Raw genomic sequence first — 19962 nt, 5'->3', positions numbered from 1 at the left:
CAACAGAAGAAGCTTGTGTGCAGTGGGGGTGAAGGAATAGATGGAAGAAGATTGCCTAAAAGTTAATTGTTGAGGCTGGGATGACCTCATGAGGAGTCATTGAATCATTATCATTGCTGTCTTGTATGTTTGAAAATCTTCATTATAAAGAGAAAAATAAATCTCCCTTCTGAAGTCTCACATGACACTGCCAAGCTTCTGACTCAATGAAGGCTGACATGAGAGCCAGGAATCACCAACCTCAGATGATTCTGATGCATTGGTTGCTACAACCGAGTCTTGAAAAACATCGATCTAAACATTAGAACCTAAGTAGAGGAACATATTTTTGTTCTTTTGAAAGAAATAAATGGTGGGATAGAGGGGTTGGTGGGAGGGAGGCTTAAGAGGGAGGAGATATGTGTATACTTACAGTTGATTCGTGATGTTACACATCAGAAACCAACACAACATTGTTAAGCAATTATCCTCCAATTAAAAATTTTTTTTAATGTGGAACTCTCAAAATGTTCTCACAAAAAAGTAAATAAATACATCTCCAAATTCAGGACAATTTAAGAATCCAGAAGAATAATGACAATGGCAGAATATAATATATTAAATAAAGAATAATTAATGTGAATTTATTGTGATTAAAAATGAGGAAGAGAATGCATTTTTCTTAGATGCTAGCTAATAAACTTAGATAAAATGACAGAACACCTTGCAACCAACCAATGAAATAACTGATTCAGCAAAGATTATCAATGAATCTTAAAACCTTTGGCTTGAGGAAGACAGGCTATTCATGCCATCTCATAGTTTTACCTACAGGTTGCAAAGCAGGAAATGTGTACTTATAATGGAGAGGCCTAGAATTCACATCACAGTAGAACCACAGGACATCCTGTGCCTCCCAATATGATGAAATATAAGGACAAAGTATCACCTATGTGGTAGGCTTGCTTTTCTGAATCATGAGGAAACAGTCATGTTAGTCCACACTGTGGAACATTCTACAAGACAGATGGCCTAGACTCTTCCCAAAAAACCAATGTCATGGGAAACAAAAAGGGTAGATATGTATAGGGCTGCTCTACCTGAAAAGAAAGACTAAAGAAACATAGGCAAATGCAACATATGAAATGTAATTAGATCCTGAATCAAAGAAAATTTTTAAACAGCTATAAAAGATATTTTGGAGAGAATTGGGTTATTTAAAATATTTGGGAATTCCCTGGCAGTCTGGTGGTTAGGATTCAGAGCTTTCATTCCTGAGGACCCAGGTTCTGTCCCTAGTCAGGGAACTAAGATCCCACAAGCCCAGCATCACAGCCAAAAAAAGAAGTAAAAATAAATAATAATAAAGTAAAACATAGACTATATATCTGAGGATATTGAAGTTGGATATCATAGTATTAAGGAAAGTATTACAGTCTTTAAGGTTGACATGTTATAACATCTGCAGTTAATTTTAAAGTAGTTCTGAAAAATGTGTGTGTGTATGTGTGTATGGATGAACACATTCTTCCATCTATACATAATGCAGTTAGACCTAAAAGTTAACAATCAGTATATCTAGTGAAAGGATATATGATGTTAATTATACTAGTCTTTCAACTTTTACTGTGGGCTTGAAATTTAAACTTGAAAGTTAAAAAATGAGGAAATAGTAAAAATAATATCAAAAGAAATAACTGCCTCAAAAAATAAAAATAAATGCATTAAAAATAATTCATTTCTCCTTCTGTCTGCCTCTTCTTTTCTTTCTCAGGTACACTGTCAGCTTCTTATTAATCATCACCCAACTGGGCTTCTGCAGTGTTTATTTTATGTTTATGGCAGACAGTTTACAACAGGTAAAGAGGTCTCTTCTGGGCAGAGTGGGCGAAAGCAGACCTCTTGCTGCTAGGGTTGCATTAGCAAAAGTAAAGCTTTTGGATCATGGTGAAGTGAAGTCGCTCAGTTGTGTCTGACTCTGTGACCCCATGGACTGTAGCCTACCAGGCTCCTCTATCCATTGAATTTTCCAGGCAATAGTCCTGGAGTGGATTGCTACTCCCTAATTAGGCTTTGGTTGGGAGTTCTTTCTGTCCTGGAAATCACTCTTTAAACAGATCATAGGAAGCCAAAGCAACATCTGAGGAATGCAGCCAGGATGGCTTACAGTCATGTCCAATCAGAAATAATTGAGAATTTTTAGCCTGGAAGTGTTGATGAGATTTTCTTTAGGTATCTCAAGGTTGTCATGTAGAAGATAACTAAAGCAAACAAGTCGCAATCTTGCCTTCATTGAATTCCTAACAGGCATTACAAGTCAATCATAGCATTCTTTCGTGGCTTCATGAAATAGAAGTAGTATACTTGTTTTTGTGCATTCAAATAGTCAAAACTATGACAAGCATTATGGATAGAATATTCAGACAGATTTTGCTCAAATTCTAGCTTTCTAACTTTCAGGACTGTCTAAAGTTGAAGAAGATACTCCTGTGTAATCATTTCCTGTTCTCTGGATATATGAAAGAAAACTATTTGGTACATAAGAAGAGGCTGGGCTAGATGACAGAATGATGCTTCAGCCATGAGATTTGATGATTCTAAGGGTTTCCGGTTGTCACAATCATGGGTACTACAGTTTAGGATTGCCAAATGTGACAAATAAAAGTATAGGAAACCCAATTAAGTTGAAATTTCAGATAAGCAGCAATTTGTTTTCACTACAAGTATATCTTTGTATATTATCTGGGACATACTTTTACTAAAAAGTTATCTGTTAATTATCTGAAATTGAAACTTAACTGGGTTTCCTTTGTTAATGTAGCAGCTATAATTATACTGCCTTTCATTGTCCTTCACATCAGATGGTGGAAGAAGCCCACGTGACCTCCAAAACCTGTGAACCCAGGAAGATCCTGGTGCTGACCCCCAACGTGGACATTCGCTTCTACATGTTGACGATCCTGCCCTTCCTGATCCTGCTGGTGTTTATCCAGAACCTCAGGGTGCTGTCCATCTTCTCCACGCTGGCCAACATCACCACTCTGGGGAGCATGGCTCTGATCTTTCAGTATATCATGCAGGTCTGTGCCCAAAACCACTGCAGAAGGGTCAAAGTCCAGGGCTTCTGAGACACTGTCATTATGGGCAGATGAAAGCGAGAAAGGTGAACTCCTGCTCAAGTGATGTCTGTGAACTCTTCTGCCCCACAGGCTATAAAAGCTACTCACCATCATCATCACTGTCGTTGTCACATTAGATAACAATGGGTCTTTCAACAAATAGTTATTGATACCTTCTGTGATCCAAGCAATGTACAGGGGACAAGGGATTCAGTGATAAGTAAAACTGACGACCTGTCTGCTCTCACGGAGGCTACAATCACTTGGGGAGATAAACCTCAGTCAAGTAACCAATGAAAATTGTAATAGTGATAGGTTGACAAGGGATATATGGATGATAAAGGAATTCAGTTTACTTTGTGCCAAGTTCTTTATGTTGATTAACTCACCAAATCTTCACAATGATGCTGCTATGGAAGTTCAGTTCAGTTCAGTCGCTCAGTCGTGTCCGACTCTTTGCAACCCCATGAAGCGCAGCATGCCAGGCCTCCCTGTTCATCACCATCTCCCAGAGCTCACTCAGACTCATGTCCATCGAGTCCATGATGCCATCCAGCCATCTCATCCTCGGTTGTCCCTTTCTCCTCCTGCCCCCAATCCCTCCCAGCATCAGAGTCTTTTCCAATGAGTCAACTCTTCGCATGAAGTGGCCAAAGTACTGGAGTTTCAGCTTCAGCATCATTCCCTCCAAAGAAATCCCAGGGTTGATCTCCTTCAGAATGGACTGGTTGGATCTCCTTGCAGTCCAAGGGACTCTCAAGAGTCTTCTCCACCACCACAGTTCAAAAGCATCAATTCTTTGGCCCTCAGCCTTCTTCACAGTCCAACTCTCACATCCATACATGACCACAGGAAAGACCATAGCCTTGACTAGAAGGACCTTAGTTGGCAAAGTAATGTCCCTGCTTTTGAATATGCTATCTAGGTTGGTCATAACTTTTCTTCCAAGGAGTAAGCGTCTTTTAATTTCATGGCTGCAGTCACCATCTGCAGTGATTTTGGAGCCCAGAAAAATAAAGTCTGACACTGTTTCCACTGTTTCCCTGTCTATTTCCCATCAAGTGATGGGACCGGATGCCATAATCTTCATTTTCTGAATGTTGAGCTTTAAGCCAACTTTTTCACTCTCCTCTTTCACTTTCATCAAGAGGCTTTTTAGCTCCTCTTCACTTTCTGCCATAAGGGTGGTGTCATCTGCATATCTGAGGTTATTGATATTTCTCCTGGCAATCTTGATTCCAGATTGTGTTTCTTCCAGTCCAGCGCTTCTCATGATGTACTCTGCATATAAGTTAAATAAGCAGGGTGACAATATACAGCCTTGACGTACACCTTTTCCTATTTGGAACCAATCTGTTGTTCCATGTCCAGTTTTAACTGTTGCTTCCTGACCTGCATACAGATTTCTCAAGAGGCAGGTCAGGTGGTCTGGTATTCCCATCTCTTTCAGAATTTTCCACAGTTTATTGTGATCCACACAGTCAAAGGCTTTGGCACAGTCAATAAAACAGAAATAGATGTTTTTCTGGAACTCTCTTGCTTTTTCCATGATCCAGCAGATGTTGGCAATTTGATCTCTGGTTCCTCTGCCTTTTCTAAAACCAGCTTGAACATCAGGAAGTTCACAGTTCATGTATTGCTGAAGCCTGGCTTGGAGAATTTTGAGCATTACTTTACTAGCATGTGAGATGAGTGCAATTGTGTGGTAGTTTGAGCATTCTTTGGCGTTGTCTTTCTTTGGAATTGGAATGAAAACTGACCTTTTCCAGTCCTGTGGCCACTGCTGAGTTTTCCAAATTTGCTGGCATATTGAGTGCAGCGCTTTCACAGCATCATCTTTCAGGATTTGAAATAGCTCAACTGGAATTCCATCACCTCCACTGGCATTGTTGCTTCAGTTGTGTCCGACTCTGTGTGACTCCAGAGATGGCAGCCCACCAGGCTCCCCCATCCCTGGGATTCTCCAGGCAAGAACACTGGAGTCCGTTGCCATTTCCTTCTCCAATGCATGAAAGTGAAAAAGTGAAAGTGAAGTCCCTCAGTCGTGTCCGACTCTTAGTGACCCCATCGACTGCAGCCTACCAGGCTCGTCCGCCCATGGGATTTTCCAGGCAAGAGCACTGGAGTGGGTGAAATTCCCTATTACGGTTTCATTTCTTTGAAAGTCTCTGGGGTTATATTAGTTTTCTGCTGCTGCTGTGACAAATGACCACAAATCTAGTAACTTAACACAAAATTATCTCAGAACTCTTGAGGTCTCACTGGCAGGGTTGCATTTCTTTCTGGAAGCTTGTGGGGAGAATCTGTTTCTTTGCCTTTTGCAGCTTTTAGAAGCCACCCTCAGGCCTTGGCTCATGGCCCACTTCCCTCTTCAAAGCCAGCACTGTCAGGCCGTGTCTTTCTCATGCTGCCGTCTCTCTGGTTCTCTCCTGATTCCCTCTTCCACTTTAAAAGACCCTTGTGATTACACCGGAGAAGGCAATGGCACCCCACTCCAGTACTCTTGCCTGGAAAATCCCATGGACGGAGGAACCTGGTGGGCTGCAGTCCATGGGGTCACAAGACTTCACTTTCACTTTCACTTTTCACTTTCATGCATTGGAGAAGGAAATGGCAACCCACTCCAGTGTTCTTTCCTGGAGAATCCCAGGGACAGGGGAGCCTGGTGGGCTGCCGTCTCTGGGGTCGCACAGAGTCAGACACAACTGAAGTGACTTAGCAGCAGTGATTACACCAAGCCCACCCAGATAATCCAGGCTAATCTCTTACTAAATTTAGCTGATTAGCTGCCTTAATTCAGTCTAGAAACTTAATTCTCTCTTGCCAAGTAATGTAACATACTCAAGGTTCCAGGGATTATGATGTGGACATTATTCTGCCCACAGGAATCTTATTAAAATAATCATTCCTTCTCGATCGGTGGTAGCTGCTGTGCCAGTACTTCACAGCTCTGAGAGAAGTGATGGGAAAGAAGTGTTAGAGGACTGGAAAACACAGGACCTGAATTCATATCTGGACTGTGCCACCGACTGGTAGAGTGGCCTTGGGCAATTCCTTCTCCTCCCTGGGTTCCTTTTGCCATGTAAAGATGTGGTAAATCAAAATTAAACACATATAATGTATGCCTTGGAAAGGAGTAAAATTCTGATCCATGTTACAACATGGATGAACCTTGAGGACACTATGCTTAGTGAAATAAGTCAATCACAAAAAGAAGTATTATATGAGTTCACTTATATGAGGTACCTAGAACAATCAAATTTAGAGACAGAAAGTCAAATAGGCATTTCCAGGGGGGCTGGGTAATAGGGAGTTATTATTTAATGGGTGCACAGTTTCAGCTGGGAATGATGATAATGTTCTGGAGATGGAATTGGTGATGATTGTACAACAGTGTGAATGTTCTTAATGCCACTGAATTGTATACTCAAGATGTTTAACATGGTAAATTGTATGCTATGTGTAAAAGAAGTAACTTTTTTAAAAGTGGAGAAGGCTGACTCAGCTTTAGATCTCTCATGGGTGCTTCTAATACTCTCTGTTGACGTCAGGCAAGCCTAACTCTCTACCAGATTTGGGGTGACTTCTATGCCTTGGAAAAACCAATGCCCTTCTTCTTCCTTTTAGGAGATTCCAGATCCCAGGAATCTACCCTTGATGGCAAGCTGGAAGACCTTCTTACTGTTCTTTGGTACAGCCATCTTCACATTTGAAGGCGTCGGCATGGTAGGATGGGTGTGGAATTTGAGAGTCCCCAGTTCTCTCTATGGAAGCCAGTCTTTGTTCCAGGTGTCTAAATAGTAGTACTTATGAAAAATGCAGAATATGATCTCATGGCAGAAGGGAAAGTCAGTCCCCACTTGGAGGATGCCACCTGCTCTGTACCTCACACCAAGCCTTGAAGACGAGGCACTCTTGGCTATAGAAAATGTGGGAGGAGATGAAAGGGCATGTGGACCCTTCCTGACTCTGGGCCACCTGGAGAAGGGTGTCCGGCCTTGAGAGGAAACCTGCGTTCTCTCCTTCTGCCGTTTCTTTCTTAACCTCCTTTCACCTCCAGGTTCTGCCTCTCAAAAACCAGATGAAGCATCCACAGCAGTTTTCCTTTGTTCTGTACTTGGGGATGTCCCTTGTCATCGTCCTCTACATCTGCCTGGGGACACTGGGCTACATGAAGTTTGGGTCGAACACCCAGGCCAGCATCACCCTCAACCTGCCCAATTGCTGGTACGTCCCTGCCCATCTGGGACTGGGGGGAAGAGGAGGGGAGTCACAGAGTCTGAGCCTCAGCAGCAGAATGGGGCATCCTTGAGTCATTATCAACAACAAAATATTGACTGCTAGTATCTGTGTTATAATAACAGGTACATTTAATAATCCAGGCATTGTGTATCATCTCATTTAATTCTCTCAACAGCCCTATGGGTTAGCATTATTATTATCAACTCCATTGAATTAGGTGAAGAAGTTGATATGTGAAAAGGCTGTAAGTAACTTTCCCAGTTCATGTTGTTCATGAGAAGTTGAAACTGAATTCTGTCTGACTTTGTGGTTCAAAGGCTTTCAAACAGGAATGAAATGGGAGGGCTTAGGGAACAGAAACAGCAACAACAAAAAGTATAACTGAAGTAGTGATTGAGGGTCCTGTGTATGGACAACTACTTAGGTCCCCAATTCCAGAAACGGGCCTAGACTGCCATTGCTGTGCCCCACTTGGAACTTTGACTGAAGTTCTTGCATTAATCATTCATTCATTTACTCATTCATTCATTCATCCAAGAAACATCTGGGGCACTGCTGTATAGCATTCACCGAGTATTAGCCATTGTCCTTATTCTGGCAGTAGTAGGTGCAGAATGACTAAGCTGTCAGTAGAACCAAGTGTTTAAGAGCATAGATTCTACATCTGAGCAATGGGATTTGATCCTGGTTCTCATGTGACCTTGAATAAGCTACCTAATCTTGCAGACCTCATTTCCATCCTCAGTAAAATAAGGGTAATATTCTTGCCTATTTGTATCAGTCAGGATAGGTTATGCTCTGGTAATAAACAAAATAAACCACTCCAGAATCTCAGTGGCTGAACACACACAAATGTTTAACTGTATGCTCATTCTACATGTCCATTATGCGATGGCTGGGGCTCAGCTCTGCACCATCCCAACTTTTAAGACCCAGACTGATCAACCAGCCACTCCCTGAAACTTCATTGGTTGCCATGGCAAAGAGCACATTGAATCACACCCTTCACCATGAAGGCCCTAAAATTTCTCTGGAAGTGACCTGTCTCTTCTGTTCACACTTCATCAATCAAAGCAAGTGACCATGCCTCACTCCAGAGGACACGGAAGTGAAATTCTGCCATGTATCTGGAAGACTCAGAGGTATTTGGTGAGCAGCTAAGCAGCACAAATGACTGCCACACTGTCTCTTAGGGAGTGACTGTGAGGGCAAATTGGCTTCAAATACATAAAACGCTTAGAAAAGTGTCTGGTGTGCAGTAAGTGCTCACTGAGTATTAGCTACTATCATTGTTACTCTCCCCCACAGCCTTGGTCTTTTGGAAGTTAGTAGAATGAGGGGGGGGTGGTCCGTGGGGGAGGAGGGGGGCGAGTCGGAGGGGTGGAGGGTCGGGGTGGGGGAGGCGGGAGGGTGGTTCATTTCCCATGAAGCCACAGCGGTAAAATGAGAAAAATATCACCAGTCCTACCCATTTCACTGTGTTGTGGTAATGACTGGATGAGATAATTAATGTGGAATTTCCTTGAAATTGTGACTTATTTTATACCAGTAAGATATCAACTTAGTATGCTGTTCTTATTCTGGGGAATTTGGTTTGCCACTACCTTGGACAGGGCACTTTCCTTCTGGGATATCAGCTGGAAAAAATGGGCATCAGGTGTCATAAGGACCTCACACCTTCTCTGAGCCTGGCTGGTGATGAAATTCTCCAGAAGAGCCTTAAAGAAGGAATAAGCAAAAGATGAAGAAGTAATGGGTGTGAACAAATAGTTCACAGGCAAATTAAAACAAAAATAACAATTTATATATTTGAAAAATTGCCCTGTCTCTCTTCTAATAATAGAAATGTCAGTTTTACAAAACACAGTGGCACAAACCAGCATGTGTTCACACACTGTGTTTTTCCAAGGATGGAGCACTGCATTGTGCTCGGACAACAAATGAGCAATACGTCGAAAGCTATCAAAATTTCATTTTTTATTTCTTTTTATTGAGGTATGGTTGATGTACAATGTTGCATAAGTTTCCAGTGTATAACATCAGTTCAGTTCAGTTCAGTTGCTCAGTCGTGTCTGACTCTTTGCGACCCCATGAATTGCAGCACACCAAGCCTCCCTGTCCATCACCAACTCCAAGTTTACTCAAACTCATGTCCATCGAGTCAGTGATGCCATCCAGCCATCTCATCTTCTGTCGTCCCCTTCTCCTCCTGCCCCCAATCCCTCCCAGCATCAGAGTCTTTTCCAGTGAGTCAGCTCTTCGCATGAGGTGGCCAAAGTATTGGAGTTTCAGCTTCAATATCAGTCCTTCCGATGAACACCCAGGACTGGTCTCCTTTAGGATGGACTGGTTGGATCTCCTTGCAGTCCAAGGAATTCTCAAGTGTCTTATCCAATGCTACAGTTCAAAAGCATCAATTCCTCGGCACTCAGCTTGCTTCACAGTCCAACTCTCATATCCATACATGACCACTGGAAAAACCATAGCCTTGACTAGACAGACCTTTGTTGGCAAAATAATGTCTCTGCTTTTGAATATGCTATCTAGGTTGGTCATAATTTTCCTTCCAAGGAGTAAGTGTCTTTTAATTTCATGGCTGCAGTCACCATCTGCAGTGATTTTGGAGCCCAGAAAAATAAAGTCTGACACTGTTTCCACTGTTTCCCTGTCTATTTCCCATCAAGTGATGGGACCGAATGCCATGATCTTAGTTTTCTGAATGTTGAGCTTTAAGCCAACTTTTTCACTCTCCTCTTTCACTTTCATCAAGAGGCTTTTTAGTTCCTCTTCACTTTCTGCCATAAGGGTGGTGTCATCTGCATATCTGAGGTTATTGATATTTCTCCTGGCAATCTTGATTCCAGCTTGTGTTTCTTCCAGTCCAGCGCTTCTCATGATGTACTCTGCATATAAGTTAAATAAGCAGGGTGACAATATACAGCCTTGACATACGTACAAATTTGGAACCAATCTGTTGTTCCATGTCCAGTTTTAACTGTTGCTTCCTGACCTGCATACAGATTTCTCAAGAGGCAGGTTTTTTCCAGTAGTCATGTATGGATATGAGAGTTGGACTGTGAAGCAAGCTGAGGGCCGAGGAATTGATGCTTTTGAACTGTGGTGTTGGAGAAGACTCTTGAGAGTCCCTTGGACTGCAAGGAGATCCAACCAGTCCATTCTAAAGGAGATCAGTCCTGGGTGTTCATTGGAAGGACTGATATTGAAGCTGAAACTCCAGTACTTTGGCCACCTCATGGGAAGAGTTGACTCACTGGAAAAGACTCTGATGCTGGGAGGGATTGGGGGCAGAAGGAGAAGGGGACGACAGAGGATGAGATGGCTGGATGGCATCACCGACTCGATGGACGTGAGTCTGAGTGAACTCTGGGAGATGGTGATGGACAGGGAGGCCTGGCATGCTGCAATTCATGGGGTCTCAAAGAGTAGGACACGACTGAGCAACTGAACTGAACTGGTGCAGTATTTGTCTTTCTCTAACTTATTTCGCTTTAGCATAATACCCTCCAAGTCCATCCACACTGTTGCAAATGGCAGAATTTCATTCTTCTTTATGGTTGAGTAGCATTCCATTATGGGCTTCCCTGGTAACTCAGCTGGTAAAGAATCTGCCTGCAATGCAAGAGGCCCTGGATAGATTCCTGGGTCAGAAGAACCCGTGGAGAACAGATAGGCTACCCACTCCAGTATTGTTGGGCTTCCCTGGTGGCTCAGATCCACCTGCAGTGCAGGAGGCCTGGATTCAATCCCTGGTTTGGGAAGATCCACTGGAAGAGAGCATGGCAACCCACTCCAGTACTCTTGTCTGGAGAATCCCATGGACAGAGGTGCCTGACAGGCTGCAGTCCATGGGGTCACAAAGAGTCAGACATGACTGAGCAGCTAAGCCCAGCACAGCATTCCATTATATACATAAACCATGTCTTCTTTATCTTTTCATCTGATGCTTCCGTATCTTGGCAATTGTAAATAATGCTGTGATAAACATAGGGGTTTCCCTTGTGGCTCAGCTGGTAAAGAATCTGCCAGCAATGCAAGAGACCTGGGTTCGAGCCCTGATTTGGGAAGGGAAAGGCTATCCACTCCAGTATTCTGGCTTGTATAGTCCGTGGGGTTGCAAAGAGTTGGATACAACTGAGCAACTTTCACACAAACATGGGAGTGCATATATCTTTTTGAATCAGAGTATTAATTTTTTTCAGTTACATACCCAGGAGTGGAATTACTGAGTCATATGGTAGTTCTGTTTTTAGTTTTATAAGGAATTGGTATACTGCTTTCCACAGTAGCTGCATCAATTTACAACAATGTGTGAGGGTTCCCTTTTATGAGAGTTATCAAAATGTTAAATCACATATACTTTTACTCAGCAGTTTTACATCTGGGGTTGTATACTATATGTGCATAGGTATATGTACAAGCATATTCTTTGCTGCATTGTTTACTGACAGATGATTAGGAAAAATCTAAATGTCTATTAATTGGGGAGCAGTTAAAGATTATAAAAATAGATAACTAGTAAGAACCTGCTTTACAGCACAGAGAACTCAATTCAATACTCTGTAATGGCCTATATGGGAAAAGAATCTAAAAAAAAAAAAAAGAGGGGATATGTATATATATATATACCTTATCCACTTTGCTATATACCTGAAACTAAAGCAACATTGTAAATCAACTATACTCCAATAAAAATATCTTAAAAATTAAACAAATTATAGTATATCCATGCAATTGGAATATCAGCAGCTTTTAAATAGAAGAGCCAGATATATGTGTACTGATGGGGAACAATATCTAAGAAATTTTTAATGAACAAAAGAAAATCAGTGGTACATAAAGGGTGCTTCTGTATGTGTACCTACATTCTGTATAAGTTTGTATCTACAGTATTTCTGGAGGGGCTTCAAGAAAATAGTTAGAGGAATTGCCTGTGGAGGGAAGAACTGGAGACTGGGAATCAAAGGTGGGAGGGAATATGATCTTTGTACTGTGAACTTTATTCTATGCAGATATACCTTAAAAAAAAAAAAAAAAACAGAAGAAAAAAGAAGGCACAGATTCCTGAGTTACAAGCCTATTAAATGAGAATCTCCAAGAATGTGCACTTTCAATAAACTTCCCAAGTGGCTCTAATGACAAGTCAGGCTGAGTCAGTGGAAGTTAGGTAGTGATGTAATTTAACAATCTCAGCTTCCAAGCAGTGAGCAAATCCTGCATGGCCCTGCCTTGGAGCCACATCGAATTTCATGTGCTGTGTTTCTGTCTCTACAGGTTGTACCAGTCAGTCAAGCTGATGTACTCCATTGGCATCTTCTTCACCTATGCCCTCCAGTTCCATGTCCCAGCTGAGATCATCATCCCCATCATCATCTCCCAGGTGTCAGAGAGCTGGGCGCTGTTTGCAGACCTGTCTGTCCGCACAGCCTTGGTCTGTCTGACCTGTGAGTAGGACGAAAGGGCTCTCTTTGCCCAGTGCTGTGGCTTGGAGCCACACTGACAACTACCCCACTATCGCTGGCTCGGCCACCAGCCAAGCAACATATTTTGCCTCCCTGAGCCTCAAGTTTCCAGCTGAAAAATGGGTTAACAGAACTGTCACAGAGTAAATGTTACAGTAATCTCTACTATCTACACATACCTGGTTTGTGGGAGAAAGAAGTGTCATTTATTCATTCCTATATGCCTCCTATATGTCAGGCACAACACTGAGATTATGTAATACTAGGACAGCCTAACTATGTAATATTACCAGCTGAAGGAACTGTGACCCAGGAAATGAAGTAGCATGCTCACATCATATAGCTGCCAAGTGACACAGTTGAGATTTGGATGCAGGTTGTGTGGCACCGAAGTCTGTGTTTTCCACTGTGCCATATTCCTTCCTATCAGAAATCAATGTGAAGTCCTGTTAAGGTGGTGTTTAACTATAGGAAGAACCTCAAAGGGCTGCTTTGTTAAAATCTTGGACGTCATTTTCTCCTCCCTTCCCTCATCCCTTCCTTTCTTCTTCTATTCATTCATTTCCTCATTCATTTGATATCAGGTGCCATTGTAGATGTTTGGGAAACATTGTGAATAGGGCTGGGAAATGCTTTCTCTAAGAAAATTTAAAATGGTGGCCTGTGAGGAATAAAGGAAAGAACTAGGGAGGTTTTGCCTGGAGAAACAAAGGCTTGGGTACATTCTGTATCTGTATCTCAAACAACTGTAGGATTATTGTGCAAGAGAGAAAGAGTAAATTTCGTCTTAAAGTCTCCAGTACTCTGTATTTGCAGTTGAGGCAATCCCGTCTCAGTTCATGGTCAGAAGAAAGTGTGTAAGGCTTGGAGCAGACCCAACAGTAAACTGCCAGATGCTGTACTCCCTGTAACTGGAATTCTGGAAGCAGAAACAGCACACCTGCTTGGCTTAAAGGCGTTACAGAAGGTTCCCAGTCTGTACCAAGACATCAGGAACCTGTAAGTGTATTGTATTGAGGTCATTCCCAGTAGGAAAGGTGTCCATTGAAGAGGAGCACTGAGTAGTTCAGGCCACTTGAGAGGGAAAGAGCATCACTGGAGACAGCTGACTTTCAATGACATGTGCTGCTTCTGTTCTGCACTGAAAGACCTCTTCTTCCTCGCTTACTCATCTGTCAATTCAGTTTTCCTTCACTTATTCAGCAATCATAATTACCTACTATGTGCCTGACATTGTGCTAGGTGCTGCTGCTGCTGCTGCTGCTAAGTCGCTTCAGTCGTGTTTGACTCTGTGTGACCCCAGAGACGGCAGCCCACTAGGCTCCCCCGTCCCTGGGATTCTCCAGGCAAGAACACTGGAGTGGGTTGCCATTTCCTTCTCCAATGCATGAAAGTGAAAGTGAAGTCGCTCAGTTTTGTCCGATCCTCAGCGACCCCAGGGACTGCAGCCTTTCAGGGGATACAATAATGAATCATGAAAAAGACATGGTTCCTGCCCTCATGACGCTTAGGATTTGAGTGGGAAATATATGCAGGGAAACAATTATAGCACATTGTGGTGAACGTGAAGATGGTACACAGTGATGTACCAGATGATATTTAAGACTGTAAGAGGAGGCTGCTCTAAGAGCACCTGAGAAGGTGCTATAACTTAGCCTGAGCCAGGTCAGGAAGTCCTCTCCACTGGAGTAATATTTCAGTTAAGACCTAAAGATAATTAAGAGGCAGGGAGGAGTGGAGAATGTACCATGTACAGGGAGCAGGGTATGCAAAGATTGGAGGACAGTACTGATATATGGCCTCTTTGGAGAACTGAAAGCATAAGGGAGGATAAGACACAAAGCAGATCCAAGTCCTAAGGGACCTTGTGCTAAGGAGATCAGGCAGTGGGGAGCCATGGATGGGCCCTGAGCAATGGGTTAGCATGACCAGATCTGACCCTTCTAGAGCACTCCTTCACTCCACATTACATAATAGCTTTCTGTGAGCATGTCTTCTCTCTGTGCTATCTGCATGAGCTCTTCTAAAGAACAGACACTGACTTCTCTGTACCTCCTCCAGTAAGCAACTTATTAAATATCTAATGAAGGAGCGCTGCGGACGAGGATCATCCCATCAGAGAGGTGATGGATTCTCAACCGTAAAAGTCTATGAGTCTGTCTCGTTCTTTGATTAGATGCGCTGGAGCAGCTTCAAAAAGAGGTGTTGTTTTCTTTAAGAACCAGCAAGCTAGTCTGAGTGCTTCCCATAAGAGGTTTTTCTTAATTTATTCATAGGAAAATCATATGGCTGTGTAAAGTTAAATCACATAAACTATTAATATATATATTTCTTCATTCAAATATTATCAAAATTGGACCCCCCCAAAAAATCCATGATACATGATCATTGTATTTATAAAATATGGAAATCCGCGGCGGCGGCGGGCCCACCCTCCCCGAGTGTTACAGCCCCCCGGCAGCAGCGCTCGCCGAATCCCGGGCCGAGGGAGCCAGCCCTCGTCGCCGCGCTCTGCCCCCTCCCGGCGCTCCCCCCCCGCGGGGGGCCGCTCCCGCGAGGGGGCGTCCCCCGCGGGGGGCGCGCCGGGGTTAAAAAAAAAAAAATATGGAAATCCAAGAGCATTAATGGGAAGAGAAGAGAAAGTGAGTGAGCCACCTAATGCTGTCTGCATGTTCTGTCTTCCTTTATTATCAGGTTCCTTTTAAGAGTAGGAAAACCAGTGGCTGAGATCCTGACAGCAGCAGAGCCGTATCTTATTGCTTATCCATCCTTGCTTCTAGACAGTGACTGTATTGTGTCAATCAGTACAACTTGACTGTAGATGCGGTATCTGAGTATGGGTCAAGCATTTATCAAACACCTACAGTGTACCAAGTTCTTTCACTTACATTAGAGGCAGTCTAGTAGGGTAGAAAGGGCCTTATATTGGGCATTTCACTGGATTCTCATCTCAGCTCTATGTGACCTTGGACATGACCCATTCCTTCTAGAGTTCTAGACTTCCCCAACTCTGCAATGAGAAGACCATTACAGATGGGTGATAGAGAATCCTTATCAATAAATATTATATGTGGAAAAACTCAATAGATAAAGCATGAAAGGAGAGCATGTACATTGGTGTTAAAACAGATGTGGAAGTCCAGAGCCACAGTGCTTGATCTGCTGCTCAAGTGTACAATGAGCTCCTTTCTCACCTCTCCAGAGGGTGTCTCAGGCATCTGGGAATTATAAGGCTCCAAATAAATGGTTTGTTTCTGGGCTCTCTTCCTGAAGGAACATTCCATGATTCTAAACCTCTTCTCCCCCCCTCAGGTGTCTCAGCCATCCTCATCCCCCGCCTGGACCTGGTCATCTCCCTAGTGGGCTCCGTGAGCAGCAGTGCCCTGGCCCTCATCATCCCTCCCTTCCTGGAGCTCATCACCTTTTACCCTGAAGACATGAACTGTATCACCATTGTGAAGGACATCATGATCAGCATCCTGGGCCTTTTGGGGTGTGTATTTGGAACATACCAAGCCCTCTATGAATTGACCCAACCCATCAACCATTCTGTAGCCAACTCCACAGGTGTCTATGCATAATGATCTATTTTTATTCTGATAGTTCTCCCATATTCCGATTCCCAGTTTGCCTTCTGTTGTGGATGTTATATACATTCATCAAACCCCAGCATCTCTATATTAATTAGTGGCTTCTTTATCTTTCCAAGAGAAATGTAGATGATACAAGTCAGTACTGGTACCTCTCAGGCTATGTCTTTTCTGGTTTTTGGATTTCTCTGGAGGCCTTTTGTACCTGTGAACCAAAACCACATTCAACCACTTGTATTATCTGCCTCATTTAATGGGAAAAAGAATGCCATTTGCCCACGTCCTTGAAACAGACCAAGCATAAATATAAATGCAAAAGCAGTTATTCTCTCTATTCTGCCCTTGAAGTATCAGGTTTAGAAAAGTATGTTGGGTGAAGACGAGTTTCTATGGTTTCTAGATATGGTTCTAAGTGAAGAGTCACAGAGCAAAAATAGAACTTAGTAATTTTGTCTAGCCATTGGCTCTGCCACTGATTTCCTGTGGGATCTTGAGCAAGTTTCTCCCCTTCTCCATCTCATTTTCACATTCTTTGAAATGAAGGATTGTACTGATTGACTATTAAGGGCTCTTATAGCTCTGACATTCTGAAAGAAGAAAAAAAAAAAGAAAGAAATGAACTTATCCTCTAACCACATGTGTGAAAATGGAAGGGCTTTCCATCAGCAAGTTACCCTGTTGCCCTGGAGATATGGGATCCCAGAAGTAAATTAAGGGATAAAAACATTTCTTAGCAATCTTTCATTACAAATGACTCTCCTACTTAGAAGGATATCAGCTCTCTCTTTCTCTCCCTCTTCCTCTCTCTCTCCCTCTGCCCCCCTCTCCCTCCCCCACCCATCCTACCTTCTCAGATACCTTAAGACCACTTAGAGCTGATTTAGGCTAAAGAGACTGAGCAGTTTGTGTGACGGAAAGGATTTCATCATGTACAAGGACTACTGACCTTTTAAAAATAATATTTACTTTTGGTAAGGGTTTGGAAAAACAGGCAATCTTATATTCTGAAGATGGCAGAACACATTTTTATGACTTTTCTGGAGGGAAGTACAATATATGTCTTAAAATGCATAGCCCTCTGACCCACTAATTTCACTTCCAGGGGTTTATCTTAAGAATCTTTTATGTCTTCAAAAATGTATGCATTAAAAAATTTTTTTATTTTTATTTTATTGTTTTATTTTTAACTGCACTGAGTCTTTGTTGTTGTGCACGGGCTTTCTCTAGTTGTGGTGTGCAGGCTTCTCATTGTAGTGGCTTCTCTCATTGCAGAACACAGGCTCTAAAGGCACATAGGCTTCTGTAGTTGTGGCATGCAGACTCAACAGTTGCAGCTCACATTTTCCAGAGTGCAGGCTCAGTATTTGTGGCACATGGCTTTAGTTGCCCCACAGCATGTGGAATCTTCCTGGACCAGGGATTGAACCCATATCCCCTGCATTAGCAGGCTTACTCTTAACCACTGGACCACCAGGGAAGTCCCTGGATGCATTGTTTATAACAGTAAAGAGTTGGAAACAAATATCCAATGTTAGGTTAAACTATGATTCATCCAAAATAAAATACTGTGATGCCCCCAAACATTGCAAAATACAACATTAAAATGCCTATGATATAGTTGTGATTTATTAGTTTTTAAAAGCTAGTTTAAAACACTATGTGAACCAAAACTAGGCAAAGACATTGCAAGAAAATAAAGCTACAGAACAAAATTCTTCATGAACATAGATGTAAAAATGCTAAACAAAATTTTAGCAAATCAAATTCAGCAATATATTAAAAGAATAATGCATCATGACCAAGCAGGGTTTATCCCAGGAATAGAGAGTTGATTTATTATTTGAAAATTTGTGACTGGGAACAATTAGAAACTGCACTTACAAAAGCACCAAAAACATGCAATAGTCTGGGTTAATTCTGATGAAAGGTGAAAAATATGTACACTAAAATCTATAAAATACTGCTAAAAGAAATTAAGACCCATCAGTCCCATTACTTCATGGCAAATAGATGGGGAAAAAGTGGAAAAAGTGACAGATTTTATATTCTTGGGCTCCAAAATCATTGTGGATGGTTACTGCAGCCACAAAATTAAAAGACGCTTGGTCCTTGGAAGAAAAGCTATGACAAACCTAGACAGCATATTCAAAAGCAGAGACGTCACTTTGCCGACAAAGATCCATATAGTCAAAGCTATGGTTTTTCTAGTAGTTGTGTGCGGATGTAAGAGTTGGACCATAAAGAAGGCTGAGCACTGAAGAATTGATGCTTTCAAACTATGGTGCTGGAGAAGACTCTTGAAGGGTCCCTTGAACAGGAAGGAGATCAAACCACTCAATCCTAAAAGAAATTAGTCCTGAATATTTGTTGGAAGGACTGATGCTGAAGCTGAAGCTCTAGCACTTCAGCCACCTGATGAGAAGAGCTGGCTCTTTGCAAAAGACCCTGATGGTGGGAAAGACTGAGGGCAAGAGAAGAGGGCGACAGAGAATGAGATGGTTGGATGGCATCATTGACTCAATGGAGATGAGTTTGAGCAAACTCAGGAAGATGATGAAGGACAAGAAGTCTTGGCGTACTCCATGGGGTCTCAAAGAGTCAGACATGACTTAGTAACTGAACAGCAACAAAATGGAGAGATACACCTCATTCATAGCTCAGAAGACACATTATAGTTAAGATGTCAATTCTCATCAAATTCAGCAAGGTAGTTTAATTTTTTATAAATTAGCCAGCTGATTTTGAAATTCACATGGAAATGCAATGACATTTAGAATTGCCAAAATATTTCTTGAAAAAGAGCAAGGTTGAAGAGCTAACACTGTTTAATTTAAAAAATTATAGCAGAGCTACTGTAATCCAAACTGCATGGTGTTGGGACTTCACTGGTGACCCAGTGGTTATGACTCTGTGCTTCCACTGCAGGGGACATACATTCAATTCCTGGTCAAGGAACTAAGATCCCACATGCCATACAGTGTGGCCAAAAACAAACCAAAAAAACAACTGCATGGTGTTGGCACCAAAATTGACAAATACTTCAGTGGAAAGAATAGAGAATCCAGAAATAACTCTACACATACGTGGGCAACTTATTTTTGACAAAGGTTCAGAAGAAAAGGCAAGGTAGTAGGAAAAGGATCACCTTTTCAAGGAAGTTTTGTGCAAGAATTGGAAATCTTTATGATCTCCTCCACAGGAAAAAAAAAAAAAAAACAACCTTGGATCCATACTTTACATCACATATTAAAAAATCAATTTAAAATGTATCTTAGATCTAAATGTAAATGTAAAACCTAAAAATTGTTAGAAGAAAATATAAGAGAGAAAAATGTTGTGACCCTTGGGCTAAGATCTTTCTTAGATATAACACCAAAAGCACAGTCCATAAAAGAAGAAATTACTAAAGTGAACTCCATCAAAATTGAAATCTTTATTCTTCAAAAGGTGCTGTTAGGATAGGAAGAAAAGTCACCATCTGGGAGAAGATCTTTGAGAAGCTTGTGTTTAATGAGATACTCACATTCAGAATACATAAAGAACTCTTAAAGC

The 19962-nt window shown here is 42.0% G+C and overlaps 1 protein-coding gene across 1 annotated transcript in view; it reads left to right on the top strand.

The window, feature by feature from the left end:
• Positions 1–17571, top strand: part of SLC36A3 (solute carrier family 36 member 3) — a 28197-nt gene extending 10626 nt beyond the window's left edge. The window contains exons 5-10 of the mRNA XM_069592734.1: positions 1754–1838; positions 2841–3059; positions 6726–6824; positions 7159–7325; positions 12633–12802; positions 16133–17571. Coding sequence (XP_069448835.1) covers positions 1754–1838; positions 2841–3059; positions 6726–6824; positions 7159–7325; positions 12633–12802; positions 16133–16401 — 1009 coding nt within the window. The 3' untranslated portion in view covers positions 16402–17571. The remainder of the gene's footprint in view (positions 1–1753; positions 1839–2840; positions 3060–6725; positions 6825–7158; positions 7326–12632; positions 12803–16132) is intronic.
• The last annotated feature ends 2391 nt before the right edge of the window (positions 17572–19962 follow it).

This window comes from Ovis canadensis, chromosome 5 (genome assembly GCF_042477335.2).
Source record: "Ovis canadensis isolate MfBH-ARS-UI-01 breed Bighorn chromosome 5, ARS-UI_OviCan_v2, whole genome shotgun sequence".
NCBI classification, from domain to species: domain Eukaryota; kingdom Metazoa; phylum Chordata; class Mammalia; order Artiodactyla; family Bovidae; genus Ovis; species Ovis canadensis.
The sequence above is the reverse complement of the archived record's forward strand: the minus strand, read 5'-3'. Positions and strand labels throughout refer to the sequence as shown.